The sequence below is a fragment of the Labeo rohita genome, chromosome 6, assembly GCF_022985175.1.
Source record: "Labeo rohita strain BAU-BD-2019 chromosome 6, IGBB_LRoh.1.0, whole genome shotgun sequence".
NCBI lineage: Eukaryota > Metazoa > Chordata > Actinopteri > Cypriniformes > Cyprinidae > Labeo > Labeo rohita.
The window spans coordinates 23,935,495-23,963,051 of record NC_066874.1 but is presented as its reverse complement, the minus strand read 5'-3'; the positions used below and the strand labels follow the sequence as shown (position 1 = coordinate 23,963,051).

The 27,557-nt window shown below is 36.7% G+C and overlaps 1 protein-coding gene across 2 annotated transcripts in view; it reads left to right on the top strand.

The window, feature by feature from the left end:
* The window catches only part of LOC127167251 (gamma-aminobutyric acid receptor subunit gamma-3), a 128,540-nt gene that overhangs the window by 66,382 nt on the left and 34,601 nt on the right, over positions 1-27,557 (top strand). For both annotated transcript variants that reach the window (XM_051113174.1, XM_051113175.1), the window contains exons 4-5: positions 15,932-16,152; positions 26,800-26,882. In XM_051113174.1, coding sequence (XP_050969131.1) covers positions 15,932-16,152; positions 26,800-26,882 — 304 coding nt within the window. The remainder of the gene's footprint in view (positions 1-15,931; positions 16,153-26,799; positions 26,883-27,557) is intronic.

Below are 27,557 nucleotides of genomic sequence, written 5' to 3'. Positions count from 1 at the left end.
TTACCATTTGAAAACAGGCTCGGTTACAGTAGCGCACAGCGTGTGATGACGTAGGATGTGGTTGAAGATCAAAGCAGGTTCCAAATCAAAGCTGCAACTGTGAACCTGCCACTTGATATGGAAATGCAAATTGTGCTTGAATCTGATGAAGCAGCACAATAACGATGTAAGCAGTGATGTCACTGGGCATGCAGACCCGCTCGTTTGTTTGACATAATGAGGTGGCTTGAAGTTGAACTCGATATTCATGCGCAGAACATTTTTAAATTAACTTAGCTGTAGATGTGAGCCATTCAGGCCCAAATGAGTTGCAAATTGGTGAACCTTAGAGAATTGATTGACCTTCCATTTTTAGTTCATTTCCCACTCGAAGTCATGCAGCATATACAGTCATCCATCATATTTCCTATTATATCCACCAAGTGTTTCCTTTTATTTTAAATTACTGCTTTGATTTATGCTATTACAGTATAAATTCAGATTTAATTTACATGTAGACTGTGTGGTATATTTATATATTTAGTGTTCTTTGGAATGCCTGACTCTGATTGTGGTTAATTGTGTCGATCTACAGTCTGATTTGTCCCTGGCACTGTAGTTCCATATATATTTTTTCTCACATATTATAATTATTTTAACTTAGCATTATATAACGTTCATTTAATAATATATTTGGTAAGTTGCCATTTATTAAGTGGGGTCAAAAACTTTCAGGATGGCTGTACTGTATTATTTCATAATTCCAAGCCATTTTAAACTGGAAATCATGCTAGACTCTCATATTTTTTTGCTGCTCCTATAATCCTCCTTTGACTGTTAAAAGATTTTATTGAACTGCTTTTAATGTTGTCAGACAGCAATTTGCTCAGAAGTCTTCCCAAAGGATGTTTAGTATAGTGTCAACAGGAAAACAGAATTTTATCTCAAAGATGCACGAACACATATGCACTTTATCTTTCTGTATGTAAATGATTTGTCTAGTTTGTCTCTTCTTTTGAATGTTTGTTCACATTTTAAGCTGATTTTACTTAATTCTCGCTGTGAATTCTAGCCTTAGATGCTGACATGACATAAAACAACCAGAACAGCTATCATAGTAAATGTTGTGGCTAGAAATGAAAGTCGCTGAAATATTTTGAAGACCGAATGTGGCCCACCAGTCATGGGATCTGTGTTCTCTGATTTTTACAACGGCAAATCTATTTGTGCATGTGCTGTTGTCTGGTTAACCTTGTGTGCCCCCAATTTCATTTCAGATTAAACACACTCAATTTTTGTGGTCACTGCCATTCTCCTATTTAATTTCCTCCTGAACAATGCAGTGAGGAGGGGGATGAGTGCCTTTCGTATGTAATCTGCCGCTGTGGTAAATCAGTTTATTACAGGAAACTATCGAAGAGCCCAAGACATGATGATGGGAAAGTAAGATGCAAGACCAAGATGAATGAAATTCCTCTTCTTGTTCACTGCATTCCAAAAGTGATGGAAGCTAATTATACATTTAGTAATTACACCACAGATAGACTGCTAACAAGGTATTCAGGCCATTCTCCAACAACATTAGGATTTATTTCACGTATTTATAAATCTGTGTTCACAAAGAAAGACCAGATGAAGGTTTTGGGGTGCAGCTAAAAGTGAATGAAAAAGTGACTAACTTAACTTTTCTATTTTACTGTAGCTTTTTCAGCTACATTTCCAACAAGTTGCGTGACAAAATGTTTCATCATTTTTTAATGTCAGCCTGCACTGCGCACAAAACCACACAGCTGAGTGACCCAAGGCACTTTTCAGATGCTCTCTTCTAAACGGTCCTCTCTCATATGTAGCCAGTAAGAGTCTGATTCATTCTAGTGACTTGTCTATTCAATGAACCAATCGAAAAATATTCACAGAATCCCTGCACTGCTTTTAATTTATTTTTTAATTAATGTAAGTTATATAAAGTAGGCTGTAGTTTATTTTGCTGTTGAATTTAGTTTCACTGTAATTAAGTTCATTTAAAAACTTTTTGTTTTGTGCCACAGGAATACAGCTGTGATTAAATTAGAAATTATAGTTTACAATATATTCCAAATAATATTCCAAGTGATTACAAAATAATAACTCAAGGCAGTAACAATTTAAACAATGTATTTTATTTGAACAATTATGTTTTATTTATAAACTGATGTTTAGCTGTTCTTTGTCATAAAAAACTTCTTTTTTGGATCATCAGTAATCAGAGCTCGGTAAAATACAGACGCACAGAAGTTAAATGCTTAATGATCATTTTTTTCAGGCCATTTGAAGTTTGATTTTGACTTGACAGTGGTGATATATACAGTTTAAGTCAAAAGTGTACATACACCTTGCACAATCTGCAAAATGTTAATCATTTTACCAAAATAAGAGGGATCATACAAAATGCATTTTGTTTTTTTGTTTAGTACTGACCTGAATAAGATATTTCACATAAAAGATGTTTACATATAGTCTACAAGAGAAAATAATAGTTGAATTTATAAAAATGACTCTTTTCAAAAGTTTACATACACTTGATTCTTAATACTGTGTTGTTACCTGAATGATAGAGCGGTGTTTTGTTTGTTTGTTTGTTTTGGTTTACTGATAGTTGTTCATGAGTTCCTTGTTTGTCCTGAACAATTTCCAGCAATGATTGTATGATTTTGAGATCCATCTTTTCACACTGAGGACAACTGATGGACACATGCTGATGCTTCAGAGGGAAATATGATGCATTACGAGCTGGGGGGTGAAAACTTTTTGAATTTGAAGATCAGAGTAAATGTAACTTATTTTGTCTCTTAATGCATCATTTTCCTTTCTTTTCTTTTCTTCAGTGAGAGTTTGAACCTTCTGTAATTGTTACATATGAGTCCCTCAGTTGTCCTTGGTGTGAAAAGATGGATCTCAAAATCATAGTGTCATCTTTCGAAAGGGTTCAAATACACAAAATGCTGAAAAACCAAAGAATCTGTAAGACCTGAAGGACTTTTCTGAAGAACAGCAGGCAGTTTAACTGTTCAGGACAAACAAGGGACTCATTAACAAATTAAGAATCAAGTGTGTGTAAACTTTTGAACAGGGTTATTTTTATAAATTCAACTATTATTTTCTCTTGTGGACTATATGTAAACATCTTTTATGTGAAATATCTTCATCAGGTCGGTACCAAATATAAAAATAACATGCATTTTGTATGATGTAATATTTGCGTTATTTTTTTTTTTTGTACTTTTTTCGTCCAATTTGTTCAGGAGACACTGTCTCCCTTGCCTCCTCGAAGTAAATGACCCTGCTTAAGATATTGTTCCCTTAAATAATTAGTAACTTGTCTTGTAGTTAACTACTTTGAATACTGTATTAAACTGAGTAGCTTGTAGTTTCAAAGTAGCTTCCCCAACATAATTACAAGCTTTAGGTTGCATCATAAATTATAATGGCAGCTTAATATATTAGTTGTTTAATATGACCGCTCACTGATGATTTTAATAGTCTGTTAATGATAAACCACCTCCAGAATGTGTGTAGCTGTGTGTGTTCTTGTGGTATTTGGATGTCATTCATGGTATGATCTTTTTAATTAAAGTGTGACTCTCTCACTTAAGGTTAGTGGTGGCCTTTGTGCTTATCTAACACTCTTAGGGAAACATTTCAGACACGCTTCTTGCATGAATAGAATGGATTGACTAGCTTTATATAGACTAGATTAAAGCGTATTCACTGGAAAATGAACCCAGGACCTAATAGGGGACCTGAAATGGGGGAAAAAAAAGAAATAATCAGTACATCATACACAGATATATTGTTGATTTGTCCTCTTTAAAGTAAATATATATGTAAAACTTAGCGTTAGGGATATAGCAATGGTAATACTGACACCATATTAGTATATTTCTATCAGGACAACTCTTGGAAGATTTTTGCATTGTAATACAGTGGGTACGGAAAGTATTCAGACCCCCTTAAATTTTTCACTCTTTGTTATATTGCAGCCATTTGCTAAAATCATTTAAGTTCATTTTTTTCCTCATTAATGTACACACAGCACCCCATATTGACAGAAAAACACAGAATTGTTGACATTTTTGCAGATTTATTAAAAAAGAAAAACTGAAATATCACATGGTCCTAAGTATTCAGACCCTTTGCTGTGACACTCATATATTTAACTCAGGTGCTGTCCATTTCTTCTGATCATCCTTGAGATGGTTCTACACCTTCATTTGAGTCCAGCTGTGTTTGATTATACTGATTGGACTTGGGAAAGCCACACACCTGTCTATATAAGACCTTACAGCTCACAGTGCATGTCAGAGCAAATGAGAATCATGAGGTCAAAGGAACTGCCTGAAGAGCTCAGAGACAGAATTGTGGCAAGGCACAGATCTGGCCAAGGTTACAAAAAAATTTCTGCTGCACTTAAGGTTCCTAAGAGCACAGTGGCCTCCATAATCCTTAAATGGAAGACGTTTGGGACGACCAGAACCCTTCCTAGAGCTGGCCGTCTGGCCAAACTGAGCTATTGGGGCAGAAGAGCCTTGGTGAGAGAGGTAAAGAAGAACCCAAAGATCACTGTGGCTGAGCTCCAGAGATGCAGTCGGGAGATGGGAGAAAGTTGTAGAAAGTCAACCATCACTGCAGCCCTCCACCAGTCGGGGCTTTATGGCAGAGTGGCCCGACAGAAGGCTCTCCTCAGTGCAAGACACATGAAAGCCCGCATGTAGTTTGCTAAAAAACACCTGAAGGACTCCAAGATGGTGAGAAATAAGATTCTCTGGTCTGATGAGACCAAGATAGAACTTTTTGGCCTTAATTCTAAGCGGTATGTGTGGAGAAAACCAGGCACTGCTCATCACCTGTCCAATACAGTCCCAACAGTGAAGCATGGTGGTGGCAGCATCATGCTGTGGGGGTGTTTTTCAGCTGCAGGGACAGGACTGGTTGCAGTCAAGGGAAAGATGAATGCGACCAAGTACAGGGATATCCTGGACGAAAACCTTCTCCAGAGTGCTCAGGACCTCAGACTGGCCGAAGGTTTACCTTCCAACAAGACAATGACCCTAAGCACACAGCTAAAATAACGAAGGAGTGGCTTCACAACAACTCTGTGACTGTTCTTGAATGGCCCAGCCAGAGCCCTGACTTAAACCCAATTGAGCATCTCTGGAGAGACCTAAAAATGGGTGTCCACCAACGTTTACCATCCAACCTGACAGAACTGGAGAGGATCTGCAAGAAGGAATGGCAGAGGATCCCCAAATCCAGGTGTGAAAAACTTGTTGCATCTTTCCCAAAAAGACTCATGGCTGTATTAGATCAAAAGGGTGCTTCTACTAAATACTGAGCAAAGGGTCTGAATATCATGTGATATTTCAGTTTTTCTTTTTTAATAAATCTGCAAAAATGTCAACGATTCTGTGTTTTTTCTGTCAATATGGGGTGCTGTGTGTACATTAATGAGGAAAAAAATGAACTTAAATGATTTACGCAAATGGCTGCAATATAACAAAGAGTGAAAAATTTAAGGGGGTCTGAATACTTTCCGTACCCACTGTAAATATGACAATGTTAATGTATTTGATCTTGGCGGAATAGAAATACAGGTGGAGCTGGGGGGGTGGAGGGTTTTTAGAGGAAATCTGAAAGCGTGCTGCAAAATGTTCTAGTAAATGCTAACCAGCCGTTTAAATGTAAAACCACAAGCTCACTGGCTGCATATGCCTAGTAGTTTAACACTGTGAATATCGTCGGTTTAACGACCCATCATGGAACTTGGCATTTATGACCATCAGTACTTTTCTGTCTGTAAATGTGGCATTTTATATGCATAAAGGCAAATATAGCATGAGTTAGCCTGTCAGAATGCATCACAAAGAGCAGGATTGTGATGTTAGGGCAAATGCGTGAACTCATTTATATGTGGCTTCAGGGTAGGTATTATATTAACAGCACAGCACAGAGGTACGATACAGTTTGTGTATGTAAAATCTGCAGGGTGATCTTCAGCTATCTGAAAGATGAAGAAGAAAGCGGTATAGACTATTTAGATCAAGTGCATGGCTTTGCCTCCAGCTTGAAGCTATAACCTATTTAGCTATTTCAGTAAGGCTGGAAAACCCTGTAGTTCCCATCGATAAAATAACCCTGGGGTGTCTGTAATGAGGGCAGCAGCACATGTCAGTGAACATATGCAGCCCTCTTTCAGGGGCTGAGGTTGACCCGGCAGACTTCTGCGGCATAATCATGAGCGCTGCCAACATTTCTCCACAAGTCAGCGGCCCACTTATCTGTCACTTGGTCTGGGTGGGCTAAGATGATCAGAGAAAACTGCCACTTTTCACGCCTGTCTGCTGGAGACCATCACGGCCTCTATTTCTCTTTCGAGAGGGTGTGAAATGTAGGGTTTGGCTTTTGAAGTACCAGGTAAGCACCTGAGTTAGATGGTGAGTTTGAACACTGAGAGGGATGAAATGATGGAATGAAGAGAGGGGTGGAGGGAGAAAGAGAGGGAGGAACGAAGAGGTGGAAAGGTGAGTGCTTGAGACGGGTACGGACAGAGGAGAAAGCGATGTGGAGAATGTGAATGAGTGTGTGCGAGAGCGAGAAGAAACTGAGTGGAATGAGAGGAGTGTATATGGAGGACAGACGGAGGGGTGAAGAATGAATTGGAGTAAAAAGCAGTGTAAGCACTTTTTCGCTTCACTGCAAAGTACATGAGTCTGAAAGGAGTTTTCTCCAAGAGGGAATTCCTAGAGAAACCAGCTTTCTTTTGGAGCACTGTTCACAACTACTTTGTGTCTACTTCGAGTTTTATGTGAAGCTATAGTTCACCCAAAAATGAAAGTCCGGACATTATTTACTCATCCTCATGGCATTTTGAAGAATATTCTGGGCACAAATCAATATAATGAATGTGAGTAAGGACTGTTGCTTTGAAGCTCCAAAAAGCACCATAAAAGTGGTTATTTTGATTCATGTGAGATATTCAAAGTCTTTTGAAGCCATACACTAGCTTTGTGTGACAAAAAGACCAAAAAAAGTTTTAAAACAGGCAATGTCGGATTCATGAACTAATTGTTCTTTTGAGCTAATCTGAATGATTTATTCACAAATCAGACAGATCAGACAAATTCTCACTGACTCAAATGTCCTACAACTCAGTCTGTTCTTATGACTAGCAGGACTTGTAATATAGCGCATGAGTCATTTGGACCACTTTTATGGTTCTTGTATTGTGCTTTTACCATCTTTTTGAAGCTCGAAGGCTCCAGTCCCCAATTCACTGTAAAGGTTTTATATGAGTGAGCAAACAATAACAGGACTTTCATTGTTGGGGCGAATTATCCCTTTAAAACATGAACACAGCACAACAGGCTTGTTTGTGAAATTCAGAATGTTCACAAGGTCATCCTACTTTCTTTTAATTGGATAAAAATCTAATATAGAACAGTTCACAGACATTTCTTTAACTAGACACTTTCACCGGGAGGTAAATTCTCAGAGTTTCAATGAGGACACAAACAGCAAGCTCCGTTATTAGGCCATAGGGGATGCTAAGTGTTAATTAGCATTGTCTCAAGAGGATGAGAAGTGTCTGTTTTTCTTCAAGAGGATAACATCTTTGAGGGACTCCGCATGATATAAATGGTTGTGGCAGTTATTATCTACAAATAGAGACAAAAAGCACACTATAACACTAATCCAACACAGTTATTTTAAAACCACACTTAGTCAAACTAACTTAACAACACTTAGTAAGCAAAAACCATTGCACAACACGCTTGTGTTGCTGATGCTGTCAACATTATGAGGAAATGTTACATATCATATTAGCACTGGTTTTCAGTGGTTTAAAGTTACCACTTTACAGGTTTGTTGACTCTGTAATATAAATGCGGTTCCTCAGAGCCCATGGTGTCCTCAGGAGACGTAGCACAGATCTGCAGCTCCGCTGGAAACAGAACTTTTCCACTGACTAATCTAAAGAGTTTACTCAAGCCTCCCGAGAATACATTGTTATTTCCTTAACTCATTTCTCTGGTACAGAAGTTGCTGAATAAATGAATACAAATATCTTTATGCTGTTTTTAATATAATTTATCTAATTTACGTTTGCAGTGTTAAGATGAGCTAGTTTGTTAGTAATAGTTTCTATATTTCTGTATCTGAAATATCATAAAATACCATGTATACTGGTAGGAGAAACGGACACATCTTGCATAATTGCATTTTTAGGAACGTAAAGGAACTCACTGAAGCTGTTCTCACAATAACACTAGGAAACGTTTGTGTAATTGGGTGCATAAAATGTAAGTTTAATTAAATTGGGAAACTGCAGTACAAAAGTACTAATCCTTTCAGGGTTATTCTTCTTCCTTTCTCTGTCTAGAAGAGTATTCCTTCATAACAGCTTGCCGTCATAATGGATAAATGCCAATCATGTTGGGTCTTTGAATTTGAGTTTGCTTTGAATTGAGATTATTCTACTGAAACTCTCTCTCTCTCTCTTTTTTTTTTAGATCTGTATAATGATAATGTAATTTCTCAGTACAACATAGAACACTGATCTCTGCGGTGTGTGAACAAGCATCATTCATCATTACGTCATGCAGAGTGCATGCAACACATTGGGGCTTTTTTGTGGAATTTGCATTTGCAAGTAATTGCAAAAATGTTTCATTAGAAAACACAGCAAATATGCAGTATTGTGCGTTCCTAATTTCTGTTATTACTGAATAAAATGGATAAATACACATTTGCTTTTTGAGCCCAGATGGTGTTTGTTTGTAAAACATTTGATTTTATATTAGAATTTTAGTTCTTGTTAGACTTTGCAGCAACAGGCTCATTTGTTAATTAATGTAATTCCATGAATAATTAAATGCACTTTTTGGTTTTGTTAGCATTTGGCACCAAAGAATACACTTTTTTTCTGAGGTTCCAAGCAACACTTTAGACAACCTCAGACCTGGACTCCCCGCGGTGTACTTCCTGTGGGCCGCTCCCCTGTGGTCGTGTCATGGCTAAATGCCATATTCATTTAATGCTGCTCCATACCATCCCTCTGGACGTGAACGTTACAGAGCTTGCATAACTCTGCCTTGGCCTGTTTTATCATTCATTCAACAGGCCTTTATTTATATATTCTCTTTCTCAGATGATAAATGGCACAAGGAATTTAATTAGAGCTATGGGAGGAGAAGGGGCCTGATGAATCTGATACTTTGTGGCTCTTACACACAAATCAAAGGTGAAAGTGTGTGTGTGTGTGTGGGACAGCGGAGCAGGGAGATGTCATTACCACAAATGGCGTGATGTGCCTGTCAGGCGTGGTGGAATTAACTCACTCATTCTGATCTCAACAGCTGAGAGACCCAGGGAAATCACTAATCTGTATGCAGGTCATTTGTGGACACGACAGGAACCGGAGCAGAAAATGATTCCTTACTCACAAGAGCCTGGGCCAGACAATTTACTGTAATGAATGATATTCCTACTAGTCCTTCAGAAATTACATATGAAAATATTTCCACTCTGAAATACTTCTAGAGAATATGTTTGAATGAAGCTTTATGGAGACGGGTACACAGATGCTACAAACGTCCCTTGAGGTTACGACACTTTATTGGATTAAAATAGGTTCTTATTTGCGGAAAACCGACATCACATTATAGGTTTTTTGAGAGCTGACAAAGCCAGGGTGATGTATTTTGGGTAACCGTTAACAATACTGATGTAAACTGCGGACATTTCAGATAAAAAAATGATTGGACCTTATGGGACTACACATAAATGAAGCCATTCTGATGCCCATCTAAAAGAAGAGCTCACACAAAAATGAAAATTCTGCCATTATTTTCATACCCTCATGCCAATCCAAACCCTGTATGCTGTTATTTGTTCTGTGAAACACAAAGTATAAGTTTTTGATGAATTGTTACATTCTTGCCATACAGAAAAAAAAAAAATCCTAAAAGCACGGTAAAAGTACCCCAGTGTTCTTTCTTTGGCAAAAATAGGTTTCTACTGTTGTTCCCTGAAAAAAGTTAACATCACGGTGAGCAAATAATAGTTTTAGTTTTTGTCAAATTATTAAATTCCTTGAAAGCACATATATTTTGCACTGACATTTAAAGGATTTGTTCACTCCAGAATTAAAATTTCCTAATAATTTACTCACCCCATGTGATCCAAAAGGTTCATGTCTTTATTTCTTCAGTCAAAAAGAAATTAATTGAAAAGGTTTTTGAGGGAAACATTCCAGGATTTTTCTCCGTATAGTGGACTTCAATGGGGATCAGTGGGTTGAAGGTCCAAATTGCAGTTTCAGTGCAGCTTCAAAGGTTTTCGGTTTGGGTCTAATAGCTTGCCACATCAGTGTGTTTTTTTTTTTTTTTTTGTTTGGTTTTTTTTTTTTTTTTTTTGCAACAAATTAACAACAAAATACTCCTGTAAACATCTGTATACTGAAAAAAGTGTGGATTATTATATGTCTGCTTAATATTTCTTTTGAGAGAGGTATTATTTTTTTGATTTTTGCACAAAATAGGATTGGTTTCATTCATACTGGACGCCAGAGGGCACCCTCGTTCAGAAAATCCGCATATGCGTCAAAGAAGTGGCACTGATTACCTTCTGTTCCATATAACGTTATACGTTGAACGTTTTGAATGGTGAAATGTAAGGACAATAAACACTCGTCTGCAGTAATATATGGTTTATCTGTGTTCTTCAAGCCATCTTGTGTATTTTCATAATGATTAGGTATATCTGTACGCCACTGCTAATCGACATACATAGAATATGAGTATAGAATATGTTGTCTGCCTCATTCTGTGATACAAATCCACATCAGATCACATAAGGAAGTTATTTTAAATAGAAAAAGCTTATCGCTGTATGTCAATAGAAGGGAAGATGCTCTGCGTGTGTTGCTTTTTTAAATATAAGCAGGAAAGCATTTTTCTCATCTCAGCATGTGAAATCACAGGCACACACAGCAAATTCAGAGAGAAATAAAACAACAAAATTATTTAAATGCAAAACCGAAAAACCGCAATTCACAAGTGCGTGCAAAGAAAGTGAAACGCCCTTTACAAATAAAGGAAAAACAACAATGTCGGACAATTTTGAAGCTGGAAGAGAAAATGCAAGCTGCAATTTGGACCTTCAACCAGCTGATCCCCATTGAAGTCCACTATATGGAGAAAAATCCTGGAAGGTTTTCCTCTAAAACCTCTTAGCACCTGAAGAAAGACATGAGCATCTTGGATGACATGGGAAAATTTAATTCAGGAGTGAACTAATCCTTTAACTCAAATAATAATAGCACACAGCAATAGCAGATCTATAGCAATATCCATTGTTCCTTCTGAAATGCCATTGTACACAATAGTTATTATTCTTTGAATCAACCCCTACAACAAAGCCAGCAGCTAATGAATGTGCTGGCATACAAGCATTGACATAAATGTGTCTGTCAGGACCTCTAAGGAAAGGGAGAATTAGTTGTTTCATTTCTTATTCATTAAATAAGTCTTCCCATTGCAGTGTACCACAAAGCAAGAACCTTGATTTTATATGCATTCTCCACACATTACCATTTCCACAGCCGTCCCCACGGATTATCCAGACAAAAACAAGTCTGGTGGAATCAAACTATGGCAGACTGTTATTAACAAAATCATTTCAATGGAAACCCACAAACCGTCAAACCTGCTGAGTAAATGTGCGACCTAGTAAGGTATGTGAGGGCTTGCTTTGCGATAAAGACATCCGGTGGGACAAAAACAAACCTGTTGCCATGTTCCACCATCCATTCTGCAACATTTACACACTTAGTACAATAACTTTGTATTCTTAATACTTTCATTGTGTGCGTTGTGTGTACTAATGTTTTGGCAATGTAATACCTTGTTTATCACACCAGTAACAACTTCAGTGAATCTTTCCCGTATCGCCATCAGCTTTGTGATTTAGAGTGTGCACTCAATACTGTAAAACATTCATTTTTTTTTTCTTTTTTTCGAGCGTTTGATGCTTGCCCGCAGCTTTGAAGCAGCACTCCAAAACCTAATTAATATAACAGATTGTCTAGCAGCACACAGACTGTGACAGTCTGGAACTCTCAAACAACAAGAAAATGTTTGCACTCATTTGGTTATATGGGATCATTCATAATCATTTTGTTCAGAAGAGCAAAGTTAATACTTAATTTTACATTGTGGCTTACAAAATGCCAACAGTTTGACTTTAGGCATCTTTGAACAAACACTCTCCCTATATTGTTTACCATCTGCGCATTGTTTTTGTTCTGTTGTAATGGAATCACCTCACATTAGTTCTGTTTATTCTGACGCTCAACACATTTTCACTTGGACGGCGATTAGACCTGAAGTGATGTTCTTTTCCGCCTACCTCTGAACTCCCTTTGGCTTCTAGAACAAAAGGTCACAATTATGGCCTGACGGCTCTCATGCCCACTGACTTGTGATAAATGAGACTGGTATTATAATGAAGAGACCCACCTTTGGGGAGAGATAGCAAAAGGTCAAATGACTGTCAGGCTGGTACAGGTACGTGGGGTTGGAAGGTGACAAGCATCATTAATTATGAAGTGGGACAATCAGTTTAGAGCCGCTAGAAGACAGAGCTTTCAAAGTTTTTGATGTCAAGGTCCCCTAAATATGCTAATCCACTCCATTCATAAAATGTAATGGAACATAGACTCATATTTTCCTATACAAATGCATTTTTATGCATAAGAACTCATTTGTACTATGTGCGAAATAGTAGTTGTGTTAATTAAAACACATGTTGTTTTCGAAATAAAATAATTGGCTGTCCTGACACTGTCCTAAAGCCAAAAGAATTAAGTATGTATTAAGTTGTCAGTGTATCTTTTCTTTCTACCAACTCTTAGAGCAATGTTAGATTATATACCCGAAGAGAATCATTTTATAGCACTTTTCACAATAAATACTGTTCCAAAGCAGCTTTACAGAGAATATTGCGTTACAGCCCCCAGTGAGCAAGCCGAAGGCAACAAACGCGATGAGAAACTCTCCAGAAAGATACAGTACAAATATAAACTCTTCTTTAAAGTATGCACATTGCATGTATGGAGAAATAAGAAATGTCTCTTAATAGAACACAATAATTATCTCATGATTTTTTCCTTTAAAAAAGTAAAATGAAATGTAATAAAATATTAAACATCAAAATATTAAAGGGTTAGTTTACCCAGAAATTAAAATTCTGTCATTAAGTACTTAACCTCATGTCGTTCCAAATCCGTAAGACCATCGCTCATCTTCGGAACACAAATAAAGATATTTTTGATTAAATCTGAGGGCTTTCTGACCCTGCATGGACAGCAATGCAACTGAAACATCCCAGGCTCAGAAAAGTATAAGGACGTTGTTAAAATAGTCCATGTGACATCAGTGCTTTAACCGCAATGTTATGAAGCTACGAGAATACTTTTTGTGCACAAAGAAAACAAAAACAACAACTTTATTCAACGATTTCGGTTTAGTTAGATTCCAGTTCGCTATTGAGGAGAGTACCACAAATTTATTTACCGTTTTTCTGTTAAACATACCTGCTCTCGCTGTCTTTTGAACCCCTGGGGGTCAAAAGACCTCCAGTTTGAAAGCATTAAGACTTTCAGAGCTCTTTTTGAATCTATTCAAAGAAATATAAAGTCATCACTTTGAATTTGGTGTACAATACAATGACATTTTAAGGAAGTCTCTGTCATGCAGCGCACAGATGCCCACATTTATCTCGCTCATGGATCATTTACTGAGTTAGCACAGGCCACACTGATCAGCTCCGTGTGGCGATCTGTGCAGACTTTTGTGGGGTCAGTGCACTCAAAGGCTGGCCGGTTGAAACGGCTGGAGTAAATTAGCTGGACGTTTATAGGGCCGGATTCAGACATCAAAGCTGGAATAGATAATGAGGCCATTAGTCTTCCTACCTCAAATCACTCCAAAGAAGATGGGTCTTTTTTCACATGCGCACGCTGATGCATAGGCACATATTTTGATTGGACTGCTCCCACAGAATCGTTCTAATCGTGGCAAATGTTTGAAATGGAAATTGATTCTGAGCTATTTATGCACCATTTCAGATGCAGTGACTCTAACACCTCAGAGACCCTGTCAAACTTCTGCATTCAGAAATTCTGCTTTATGGTTATATTTACCAACGTATAACCCAGGAAACATTTACATCTAAATAACACTCAGACTGCATATTAAACGCATATCCTCCATTAGGTGAACCCATTATCAGCATTCGCTCTGACAAAAAAAAAAAAAAAAAAAAATCTCCAGGGATTTTTTTTTTTTTCAAGCATAAGATTCAATGTACCATAATTAATGTAATAATGGTATGATCTGATTTCAAAATTACCCCTTTTTGGACGCTAATTCAGACTGTAAGGTCAAAGAGCATTTATGAAACGGCTGTTGAGCTTTCAACAAACTCTGGCCATACTCGCTTTTTGTTTAATTGTTGCTGCTTCGTCCCTTTTAGCTGTGTTAAAAGGATCCGTCCTCTAAATGTCACCTGCAAAGTAAATCAAGACCTCCTGCCCCCAAATCACACTACTAAAAATATATCAGATGGCTTTTAATCATAATGTGATAAGCAGTTTTCCTCACAGGTTGCATGGGTCAGATGGAATATGTAATTACGTATGCAAGTATCCAGCAGACTTTGGGGGCATCTGTACAGCTGCTAGAATGACTTCTAAAGCCAAAGAAATCCCTGAAAGTTTGTGGACCATGAGGTGTGATTATGTGTCTCTTCCCACATTCAATTCCTGTGTCTGCTGCTGCCAGCTTCTACTGTGCCAGAACCTCATAATCCTTGTTAAAGTATCTCAAAGCTGACTTTGACCTCCGTCCAAACCGCAGTGGGATCGGCGGTGCTCCATCACTGAATACTGAATAATTCTGGCATTAATTTAAGGGCTGATTCTATGAATTGTGCCTGCTGCTGTAAGGCTCTGTGTTTCCACTCATCTGAGCTGTTTAGGAATAAATCACTGTGGGATTGCATTAAGAGTGCTAAAGAAGACCATTAAGTCCAGGATTTATTAGAATGGGTTATATATTAAATATCAATCAACAAAAATAGATGCACAGCAGGGTCAGAAATTAGCTTTTCAATTAAGGGGCAATATTTGCCCCCTGGAATTGATTTCCAGGGGCATTTTGTACATTTGTGAGAGCAATTTTTATTATTATATTCACCTTACTATGTTGTCTTTATTATTATAATCACTATGTACTTTGTTGTATATATATAATATATTTATTTTATTTATTTTATTTTTTTTTTGTGTGTGTGTGTGTGTCTGCATTTTGGGCATTTTGTCTCATTTCTGGCTTCACAGACAAACATATCAGTCCATAACGTTAGTGTAGTCTAGTGCAAGTTATCCACTGAAGCCACAAAAGGAATCTTTTATTTGCATTGTATCTGCACTGTGTTTATGATTAAGGAATTCGCGAGTGTGTGCACTTAACACAGCTGTGGCGTTTTCAGAATTGACTAATTTAAGCACCTCTGATTGGTGTTTTCAGTGCTTACTAATCAGAGTTAGTAAGCCTTTGATTGGCTAATACACAGAATTTGGTTTGATTGGTTATAAGGCTCAATGATGCACAAAACAGCACATAAAAGCAATCTAATGCAGTGTTGACATCAGCTGTAGTGCATGTGCAGGGACATTTTTTTTCCCCTTTGTCATGAATTTATAGGGTATTTTTGTTCATTTTGGTGCCCTTGTTCAATTCCCGACCACAGATATTTGTGGTTTAGAAGTGACCACTGTTGTAGCTACAGTGTATTATTTAGTCAATATGTTGTTCATCTTCATTGATACAGTTTTTTTTTTTCTTTCCTACAGGAGTACCAGATTGACATTATTTTTGCGCAGACGTGGACAGACAGCAGGCTCAGATATAACAGCACTATGAAAATATTGACTTTGAACAGTAATATGGTTGGACTCATTTGGCTACCAGACACAATCTTCAGAAATTCCAAGAACGCAGATTCACATTGGATTACTACACCAAATCAGCTCCTCAGAATATGGAATGATGGGAAAATACTTTACACTTTGAGGTAAGCCATTTTTATTATCAGTCTGATAATTGATAGTGAAACAAAATGAATAAAAATACAAAGTTATATATGGTTAAGTGTTTTTTCAGAAAACTCAGAAGTCTAACCAATAAAGGGGGGTAAAAGAAAAAAATCTATAATTATGGTACTTGAGCACACAGAATGTGCGCCATTATTTTTTTAGACATTTGAAATTAAAAATCAAGAAGCATTTCCTAGACTCTGAAATATGACAGTTAATATGAACCACTACATCAGTGACAGTGGGTCGCTGACTTTCAGTGTCTTTATTGAAAATGCTTTTATTCACTACTTTTCATCATTGCAAGATAAGAAGTCAAAATAGGGAGATTTTGTTGCTGAACAGAAACTACTCTCAGTCTTGTCAATTCAAATAAGAATCACCCCGACAAGGCCACCAGAAGAAAACAAGTTGATTTTTACAACCCACAAGCTTTTGACAAGGTCATAACAGCACTGTATGAAAGGCACAAAGGAAAAACTATTTGCAAAACAGAATGTAATAATAAAGTAGTCAGTAGGTCAGTGTCAGTGGTCTAATTTCAGGTTTTTTGCAATTTCTTGCAGCAGGGGTTAAAGTACTTGGGTGATTCTGTGTAATACTGAAGTATCATTTTGTACTATTGAAACGGAATACTTTAGATTATATATAAAATATATGTGATGCGATCTGGGAAAACCCGTCGGATGTCACGCTGTGACATTTTCAGGAAATTCGAAAAATAGGTCGAATGTCTTTTTTTATTCAGAATTAGGTTTTCATTAAATTATTATTCTATAACATCTTGTCTATCATCTCTGAAAATATCTCGGCGAAATTTACTTGTTTAGTGCAGAAAAATAGCCATTTGTTGCAGCAAGTAGAAATGACTGTCTTCCTCTTATGTTTAGAACGCGCTGCTGAGGTGCTTTCTCTTAACACCACAAAAACAGTTAACCTATCAAAATAAACCACGTAACATATTTAGTAAAGGTGTATCAATTCACATTCTCCGCCAGTCCTGTGTAAACTACTGCACACAAAGTTTTATTTATTTTTTTTTGTAATATGGTGAGATGGCGGAGCGCAACAACGCTGTCTAAAGTACTGCAGCTGCTCACTTAACCGATCTTACTCGTCTCAGTCTGCTCAGTCTTGGTGATGTCAGTGCCCTAAATGATGTTATAACGAACTACTTCACATCCAGAGATTAAGGATCGCATGATCGTTACTAAAGAGGAGGAGTCCGATGACAGTCTGTTTTAAGCACAGCGTGCGAACGGTTGCGCTGCGCTCGCTTTTACTACAAGGTAGGCTGCATTATTTGTGCTATCTAAAGATAAAATGGGTGATCAAAAGTTCGGAGACTAGTCTGTTTAGTGTAATGATGCAGTATAGTGCTCTTAACCTGACTGACAGCTCTCGTTAAACCCGTAAAGTGAAAGTCGACTCACTTTAAAGTCGTTCTTCTCAAAATTCCATTCCTGAAAATCATCGCTATCAGCCTGTTTTTATTTTGTTCCTTGAACGTAATTTGGTTACGTTCAAGCTATGAACATGTCAAACAACGCTGATAGAGAGGTATGTAATTTATTACAGTCAACCAAAAATTCTGTTAGTATGACAGTATTTACACAATTATCAATATAGTTGACCAATTACCAAGCAATGCTTAATTTTGTTCAGTCTGTGGTATAAAAAGGTCGCTTTAGCAATTAAAGAAAAAAAACATAAGCAAAACACGGTCAGGTCAAAGCGTCTGAATAATTTTTGGTCCCAAATTTCAGTTTTACTGGTAGTCCAATGTATGAAGATTTTTTTTTGGGTATAATACTTTAGTTTGCTATCCTCACTTACAGAAATGAGCTATAGTGTCCTGCACCCACTAGTAAAAAAAAAAAAAAAAAAAAAAAAATCTGGTGTCTGAATAATTTTTGGTTTGACTGTGTGTCTAAATATGCCTAATTCTCGGTTAAATACAGGTTAAATTCTTATTTCAGCACCTGTGGCCTGCAGCTGATTACCAGAAAATAGATTTTGACTTGTTCCTCAGTTTGTAACAAAGAGAAGAACATGTGTTTGAAGTAAAGCACTTGCACTGGAGACCCAACAGGCAAGTTAGCTGGAGGGAAATGTCAAAATGTTTGTGGTGGTTCTCTTTCAATTTTTAGTGTCTAAGTCTAAGTGTCTAAAATCATTTTTTAACTGTATAATGATAAAAAGTCAAATAAAATTGAATTTTAAGGTAATATGTTTAGCTAACATGCATGCTAACACATACAGTATGCAACAAAGAGTCTGTTTTATCAGTTTATAATTAACTATTTTACTTCCACATTTAATGTTTGATTAGATACTTTAAAAAAGTATAAAATTTGGACATAGCGTCCTTTTGTACAATTTCTCAAATTTTTACACTCCTTTTTGTAAGTTCCAAAACCTCTGTTCCTAAATATGATTTCCAATGCCTTTAATTAGTTACCCAGACTGAGCAGATGTCACTTTGACATTTTTATGCGCCTCTTTTTTGGAACAGGTCATCTATTTCAAAGTCCTTGATAAAATATCAGGAGCTGGGATGAATTTAGGTCCACAGTCACAGATTTATGGCAAAAAAGAGTCAGCAGTCACTGCCAAAGGCACTATGTCAAAAAATATTCTTTAAGACAGCGAAACGCAGTGTTATGTTCTGATAAATAATATTTATAAAATTTGATGGGTCTGGGATGTCTGTGTTTTGATCGGAACATTAAAGACTTTGGAAATGTGACCAAAGATCAGCAAATCCTCTTCTCGCAAAATTTCTCTCAGTGACATCCGCCTGTCCTCTCTGAGTTAGAGCTCCACTGCGAGACAGCCTCTCTGGTCTGGTGTGACTTCAATGTCTGTGATGTTGAGATGTGATGACACTCGTTCATATCCGACTAGCCTAGTTTGGTCCAGTGCTTGGTATTTGTGACGGATCTGTTCAATAAGACTCTAGGCTAGGTTTGACCACAATTAGGCCAGGAAGCTGCAGAAACTGCCTGTGATGTCATATATTATTTATCAGGCCGCTACAAATGGGGCTTGTGAACAAACCTTTGGAAACCCTGCATGGGCAGCAGCTGAGTCCTCTGGTTAATCTTTTATGGGGCCAATTCACACTGTGAATGAACTGCACAACAACCTCTTATACTGTCTTGACTTTTTGGTCAAACAAAATGTTTATGACCCGAATGGCAACTGCAACAAACAGTCCATTTAAGGAAAGACTCTGCCTCCTGTTTGAGAGCCATGAAAACATTGTCCACCCATTGTTTGATTAAATGGCTCTGAGATAGAAATCTGACATATGGGGACTAGGTGGCCATGTTTGTTTAAAGGAGCACTCCACTTCCAGAACAACAATTTACAAATAATTTACTCACCCCCTTGTCATCCAAGATGTTCATGTCTTTCTGTCTTCAGTTGTAAAGAAATTATGGTTTTTGAGGAAAGCATTTCAGGATTTTTCTCCATATAATGGACTTCATTCGTGCCCCGATTTTGAACTAGTGAATTAGTGATGGGTCGTTCTTGAAGGATTTGTTCATTTTGATTGAATCTTTAATATGTCTTGGGGAGTGATTCGTTCAGTCACGCATGTGCAACATCCTATTAGGTTCAGGTTTTTGAATCGTTCGTTCATCTTTTGGGGCCGTCATGTGATGAACGAACGACTCAAACCGGAAAACTTGTCAGATTTTTTTGGCATTTTGGCATTTTGACATTGAACCAGACTCAAAGGTCCGAGTCGGTAAAATGATCTGAACTTCCCATCACTACTACGAATCACATCTAAGTTCATCGTCTGTGTACTCCGGCTCAAAAAGGTAGAGTATGGCAAAAAACTCCATCTTAGTTTCTCCTACAACTTCAGAATCGTCCGACATCGTTGTACCTTTTGGTTTGTAAACAGTGTTTGACTTACTTGCACTTTCTTAGTCTTTGCACGTTTGCTTTGTAAACACGGGGTCTGTAGTTCCACCTACGGTTCGCATGACCTTTTGACGTGATTCAATAGTACGTAGGGTCGTGAATGCGCATCCCAGAGCTTGTGCTACACGAGTAGCCCGTGCTTAAAAAGTATACAAATTTTTATTTTCCAAAAAAAAAAAAAAAAAGACAGATCTTTTCGCTAGATAAGACCTTTCTTCCTCAGCTGGGATCATTTAGAGCCCTTTGAAGCTGCATTTAAACTGCATTTTGGAAGTTCAAAATCGGGGCACCAATGAAGTCCGTTATATGGAGAAAAATCCTGAAATGCTTTCCTCAAAAACCATAACTTCTTCACGACTGAAGACAGAAAGACATGAACATCTTGGATGACAAGGGGGTGAGTAAATTATTTGTGAATTGTTGTTCTGGAAGTGGAGTTCTCCTTTAATTATTTATTTATTTATTTATTTATTTTCTGTAATTATTTATTCTAATATTTAACAACTTGTAATACTCATACTTAACATTACTTTATTTCTTGCTTTTATTTCAATTTATTTATACATACAGTACCAGTAAAAAGTTTTTGAACAATAAGATTTGTAATGCTTTTTTAAAAGAAGTCTCTTCTGCTCACTAAGCCTGCATTTATTTGATCCAAAATACAGCAAAAGCAGTAATATTGTGAAATATTTCTATTATTTAAAATAACTGATTTCTATTTGAATATATTTTAAAATGTAATTTATTCCTTTGATCAAAGCTACATTTTCAGCATCATTAATCAAGTCTTCAGTGTCACATGATCCTCCAGAAATCATTCAAATATGCTGATTTGCTGTTAAAGAAACATTTATTATTATTATTATTATTATTATTATCAGTATTTAAAACATTTCAAAATATATTCAAAATATATTCAAATCAGATTACTTTTTTCAAGTAACTAAAGTAATGCATTACTTTTAAATTTACAACATTTACAAAGTTACTTATTTAAATAGGTAATACAAGTTGCTTTGTTTTCCCAATTATTCTGGCACTTTCTTCAGCATGAGGCTTTTTCATTTCACTTTTGCTGTGAAAGGGCCTTTACAGTTACCGAAAATGTAACTTTTAGGTTTTTTGTTATTTAAAAAAAAACAAATAAATAAGCCCAGCCCAGTTGACAAAAGTAACGTAAAAGTAACGTAATGCATTACTTTTCATAAAAAATAACTAAGTAATGCAATTAGTTACATTTTCATGGATTAACGCAGTATTGTAAAGCATTAATTTTAAAAGCGCATGTAACTTTCCCCAATGCTGGTACTTAATGTATATATATCCTATTTAGTTTTTGTGGCCCTCTAAATAATTTACCAATTATCCTGTTGTGCTGAAAATTGCTTTAAAACGTTGCAATGAATAATCGCAATAGTGTTAAGAAGAACATATCTGAAACCACACAATTTCCGTTCTTTCTTCCTTAGGTTTTTATTTATTTTTTAATAAAGCACCACAGAGAGAGAATGTGCTTACACCACTGTAGACATTACTAATGAGAACCATAATGTGCATTACAGTATATGCCTCTGGCACTTCTCGTTATAAATACATATGTATCATCACAGCAGACTGGGGTGCACATGAGAAAGCATCATTTGCTTATTGCAAACACTGTTGAGAATGTAAGCATGGGGTTTGCAAATTCTCTTTTTTATGATCCCAGTATTATCCCAGTTTCACCTACACCAACAGAGCTCAAAGCTGCTAGTTAACAACATAAAGTAACAAAATGCATAAAATCTGTCTTTCTTATTTAAAATGCACTGTCAAGCTAACAATTCCAACTCTGATTCAAAGTGAAAGTGGAAATATGAAAAATATGGGCTTGTCACATGAAACCAGTACTGTTGTCTTTTCACAAGTCTGAAACTACTGCTGCAGTTTTCCAAATATAGTCAGATGAGTGGGTGTCCACTGAAGCCGACTCTGCCCTAGTTATTCAAATCGGGACATCCAAACACACACTGCTACATTGCTTGTCATGTCCTTTTCAAGCTGTCCCATCAGAAAAGCTCACCCCAATGAAAACAACAGCAAGATCAAGACCTTGTCTGCTTATGTACAATCATGATTTAAAGGCCATGTGTTCAAATAAATATACTGAAAGCTGGCGTTAACTTGGTAAAGAACAGTGAAGCAAAACAATATGATTGCTTTTATGTTGCTTAGGAGTCGACCGATAAGTGTTTTTCAGGGCTATACTGATTATTACAGATCAAGTAGACCGATAACCGATATTTTGAACTGATATATATGTCTGGTGTAAAAATTAATGTCAAAATTAAGAATAACAAGGGCTCTGACAAAAGCTTTCTTTAAATGTTTTTAAATAATTTTATCGGCAAATCAGTTTTGAAAATGAATGATACCGATAACCATAAAAATGCTTAATATCGGTGCCAATAATTGTGTCGACAATTATAAAGATATTTGTATTAAGTAACATACACTACTATACATCAATTCAAGTTTGGGGTTGGTAAGATTTTTATGTTTTTAAAAACCAGTTATGCTTAGTAAAATAGTCAAAAGAATAATATTGTGATTTATCATTACAATTGACAATAACTGCTTTCTATTTTGTAATTTTTTGGTTACTTTAATCAATTTAATGCATCCTTAATAAATACAAGTATTTATTTCATTCCAAAAAAAAAAAAAAAAATTAGGTTCAATTCGTAAATTTAGTTTTTTTTTCCTCCCGTCCCAGTGCCGTTTTAGGAAATATCAGCACTCTGAACGCCGCTTGCCCAATCAAATTAGAGAAACGAATGTATCTGTTGTATAAAGTGATTTTAATGAATGTTTTGTTGTATTGTTACGTAGTTAGTTAGTTAGTATTCGCCTTAGGCCTAAACATTTAAATACATCATTTTTTATATAGCTTTCCAGCCCTGTGCCAAATATACTTTCAGATTCAAAAGTGCTAATGAAGGTGGAGTTAAAACAATGACAAAAACAACAACATATGAACAGAGAACAAGCGGTAAAGTATTTTGGGAAAACAGCTACTTGGTTAATGCATCTCAGGCAGAGCGATGGCCTGTTCAGGTATCTCTCAGCTGCCTGAAGACCAGAGCGTCTATTTGGACCAGAGGAAATTTCACAGGCCAGTGGAGAGACTACATCATGCCGTCTCCAGCGCTCCGTGAAATATTTCCTTGGCAACAGGAGAAACAGCACTGATGCTGAGGGGCAAATTCTGCGGATAAAGCCAATCTGGAACAAAGGCTAACTAGATGCTCCCATATGGAGCTCATGATCGATATTCAGTGACACAGCAGACATGCAGCAGTGGTATTTAGGAGGAGTGTGAAGGGAAAAGGGTAGTGCAGACTACGAAATGTCACTCTCTATTTTAATTGCAGTCATCTGAGCTTTGAAGTAAACAATGCTGGAATTTGTGAGAGCTGTAAGCTTTCTGAGCTGCAAAACGCACAGCTCTGTGGCACAGATTCAGGTCTGAGCTCAGAAATGAGAAATTTGATTTGCCATACCTCTTCATAATACTTAATATATGCTGTCGGGACATTTGTTTACCAATACAGCAATATTCACCATGATGGCTTCTTTGTTGCATATTTGCAAAGGCTAAGGTTGCTACAGTAAGCCAATTATCCACTGGCACTATGTTACTCACTGAAGCAAGGGAGTGTGTTTAAACAGCAAACAGAGTGCAGTGTATCTAGTTGTCTGTTCATTTCAAATGCTCTAGAACCAATCCATCATTTTGTCTTGCAGCGGTTGAAATTTACCTATAATCCACTTGATGTTTATTTATGATATTATTGTTTACAGCCTTCAAAATAAGGGTCAGGCAAACAAAATATTTCTCAACGCATGAAACAATAATGAGCTGGAGAGGATCTAATATAACGGACTGTATAAGTTATAAGGAAATTAGATATTTGAAAAAGAGCTCTGATCAAAATTACAGAACACTTACAGATACTTCCAAGTTATTAGTGTTAATCTGGCACATGGTGCTAATTTCCTTAATGTCAAACCCTATTTAACTGGCAGCATTTCTCTCATTTTCACTGAGACTGCAAGATTGTCAGCTACTCTAAGCTGACTGAAACCCTGCAACAGGAGGTTGTCCAGATGAAGGGCAAAGGGATGACATTTTCAGCCTTTGCAAAGAAGGTGGTCATTCCAAATCTGTGATTTCTCAAATATGGCAGGTTTACAATTACACCAATTCATTCAAGTCCCCCAAAAAGTCTGGTCATCCATCTAAGACAAATGCACAAGAAGACAGGATAATGCGGATACTCTCGATGGGGAATCGGTTCAACACTGCAGCTGGAATTGCTTGCCAGTTCAGTGCTGAACAGGATAAGGATCTGTCTTTGCATGTTTAAGAGAAGTTGGACTGAAAGTGCACTCTGCAGTGACCAAACCTCTCTTCAACAGAAAGAATCAAAAGGCTAAGCTCACATTTGCTGAGGAACATGTTGTGTGGAGAGAGGAGAACTGGTCCAAAGTTCACTTTAGTAATGAGAGCAAGTTTAATTTATTTGGGTCTGATGGAAAACATTTTGTTCAGCGTCAAACTGAGGAAAGACTGAAGCCAAAGTGCATAAAGAGGTCAGTGAAAGTGTTATGGTTTGGGGAATGTTTTCTGCGGCAGTAGTTGGGCCTTTTATACAGATACATGGCAGGGTGAAGATGTTTATTAGAACCTCATTCAGCAACATGTAGTTCAACATGTAGTTCTCATTCAAGACAATGTCCCTGTCACACTGTAAAACAGTTAAAGCAGTTCCATGAAGCTAAGAACATTAAAATAATGAAATGGATGGGCCAGAGTCCTGATCGAAGCCTGATTTAAAAATCTCTGGAAGAGGACAAAGTTATGGCTAAGAAACCCACTACACTCTTAAAAATAAAGGTTCTTTATTGGCATCAAATGGTTTTATCAAAAACCTTGACCATCCATGGAACTTTTCAAATGTAGAAAAGGTTTTTTATAGTCGAAGAAGGTTCTTTAGAATTTTTGAAATGTTGATCAAAATGGTTCTTTTAGGAACTGTTCACTGAAGAGTTCTTTGGGGAACCAAAAATGGTTCTTTTATGGCATTACTGCTAAAAACGCCCTTTTGGAACATTTATTTTTAAAAGTGTACCAAATTGTGGAAGAGTGGACCAAGATCAAAGCAGAGCAGTCTGAGAAACTAGTGATTTCCTGCAGCCGCAGATGTGCTGAAGTCATTCAAAGCAAGGGCCACTACACTTCCTACTAATTTCTGACAGCTGTATCCCTCCAAAATTGTAGTTGTAATCTTCTTTAATGCTGGTTACAGTTCTCTGATTTTGATCACTGTGTTTTCTACAAAATAAAGGTTTTTGTTGAAATGCCTTGGCTATTTTGTCAAACACGTTAGTAGAACAGTGGTATACCTACAGCTAATAGTCCTTCAAATTTTGAGAGATGAAGATTAACAATATTTTAGAAAAAATCAAGTATTAATAGATTGTTCTCTAATTTTGATCTGCCATAATTTCCAATGGGACTACAGAACTTTTTGAAACAGTCACCTTAACTGTAAATTCATGCAATTAATCCCTCTTTAAAATGGCAGGAAGTGATCTCATGTCAGTTCTGACTGGCTGACACTAGCAGCAGGATTACACTATCAGAAAAAAGGTATAAAGCTGTCACTGGGGTGGTACCCTAAGATACAAGAGCTAAAAGGTACATTGTTCTATCTTATTTACCCATAAATGGTACATATTAGTTCTTTATAAGTACATATTAGCATGTAAAGTGTACATAGTGCTGCTTTTTTTTTTTCTCTTCCTTTTGAGAGTGCACTAGCAGACATGAAAAAAATATTCCAAATAAGTTAATTTCACGCCTTTGAGACTTGGGCCCATGTACAACATCTAGAACAATATAATGAAATATTAGCAATTTATGTTTTGCTTATTTCATCAGAATGGCAGTGGAGATTCATTTATTTGTTTGGTTATTTATTCATTCATTTATATTTTTACAGAAATGTGTATATATTCTATCTACCTGAAGGGACTGACCTGAGTATGCAAGCTATACCCAAACTACTGCGAACAGAATGACTTGGATGTTTTGAGAGGAAAGAATAATATTTCTGCATCATATTAACAGTGTCATCCTTATTTATGCTATATGGTTAATAAGCATGCAGTCATCACAGCTGTGGTTCATTATATTCTTCCTGTGGGAGATAATAATTAAAACTTTAAATCCTACACTAATGTATGAAACAGACGCTTCACACGTCAGTGATTTCACCTGAGCGTCACTCACTGGGCTGTCACACAGTAGCGAAAGGAGAATTAAACCTTATTCAGAGTTGACATCTGTCAAACAAGCTCCATTTAACTGCCAATTTCTCATCCTGAAAATTAAAAGTTAAATAAGCAGAAATATTTGTGAAGACAACAGCTGATATATTACAAAATCTCATAAATCAGAATGTAATCATCTAACATAAGCAGCAAAAGATAGCATACTGTATGTGAAATAGGATTTAGATATTTCACTGAAAGCAAAGGCCATGGCCGTGTCTCTACTGTGCACTGTTCCTTTCTGCATTATATTGCACAGACATTTATTTTGCATCGTAACTACATGTTGCTTTTTCTGTCCATAGATTGACCATAAACGCAGAGTGCCAGCTTCAACTGCATAACTTTCCTATGGATGAACACTCCTGCCCCCTCATCTTCTCCAGCTGTGAGTATCTCTTCTCTTTAAGCTCACAACTTTATATTTCCGTTTCCTCAAAGGCCATTTTTTTCCCTTTGGCTGTGAATGTTTTGATTGTCATTTGTTCTGTTGTACAAGACAACCTTAAGCATTCAAATGCTTCATTTGAAGTATATATACATAAGCAACTTCGATCTTTTTGAATGGTCAAAGCATTTCACGCTCGGTTGCCTTTCATGCTATAAATGTTCAGTTTAGATGAACAATATAGCCTAGAATGTCTTTGAAATGGTCACATATCTTCAGGAACAAGTGGGAAATGTTCTGAAAATCCACTTTAGCCATTGATTCAATGGATGTTTCTATTATACCACATTTGTCTCATAACAATAGAACCAATACTTTTCCTGTGTTCAAATAGTAGCAGTAAACAAAACTTACCGCAAAAGCAATTCATACTATATTTGACAATTGCTATAAGTGTTTTGGCACACAAACACTAACATTATATATGGACTTCAGAGGAAGAATAAGGACAAAAGTGACAGAAAAAAACATTCATAAGTGATATTTAGCTTGTAAGATTGGATTTTATGGATAATAGTGCACTGTTCTGATGGCAGACGTGGCATTGCTGTAGGGAATGTGTCATTGCTAATTAGGATGTCATGCTTTATGATGCAATATCTAATTTCTGCTCTC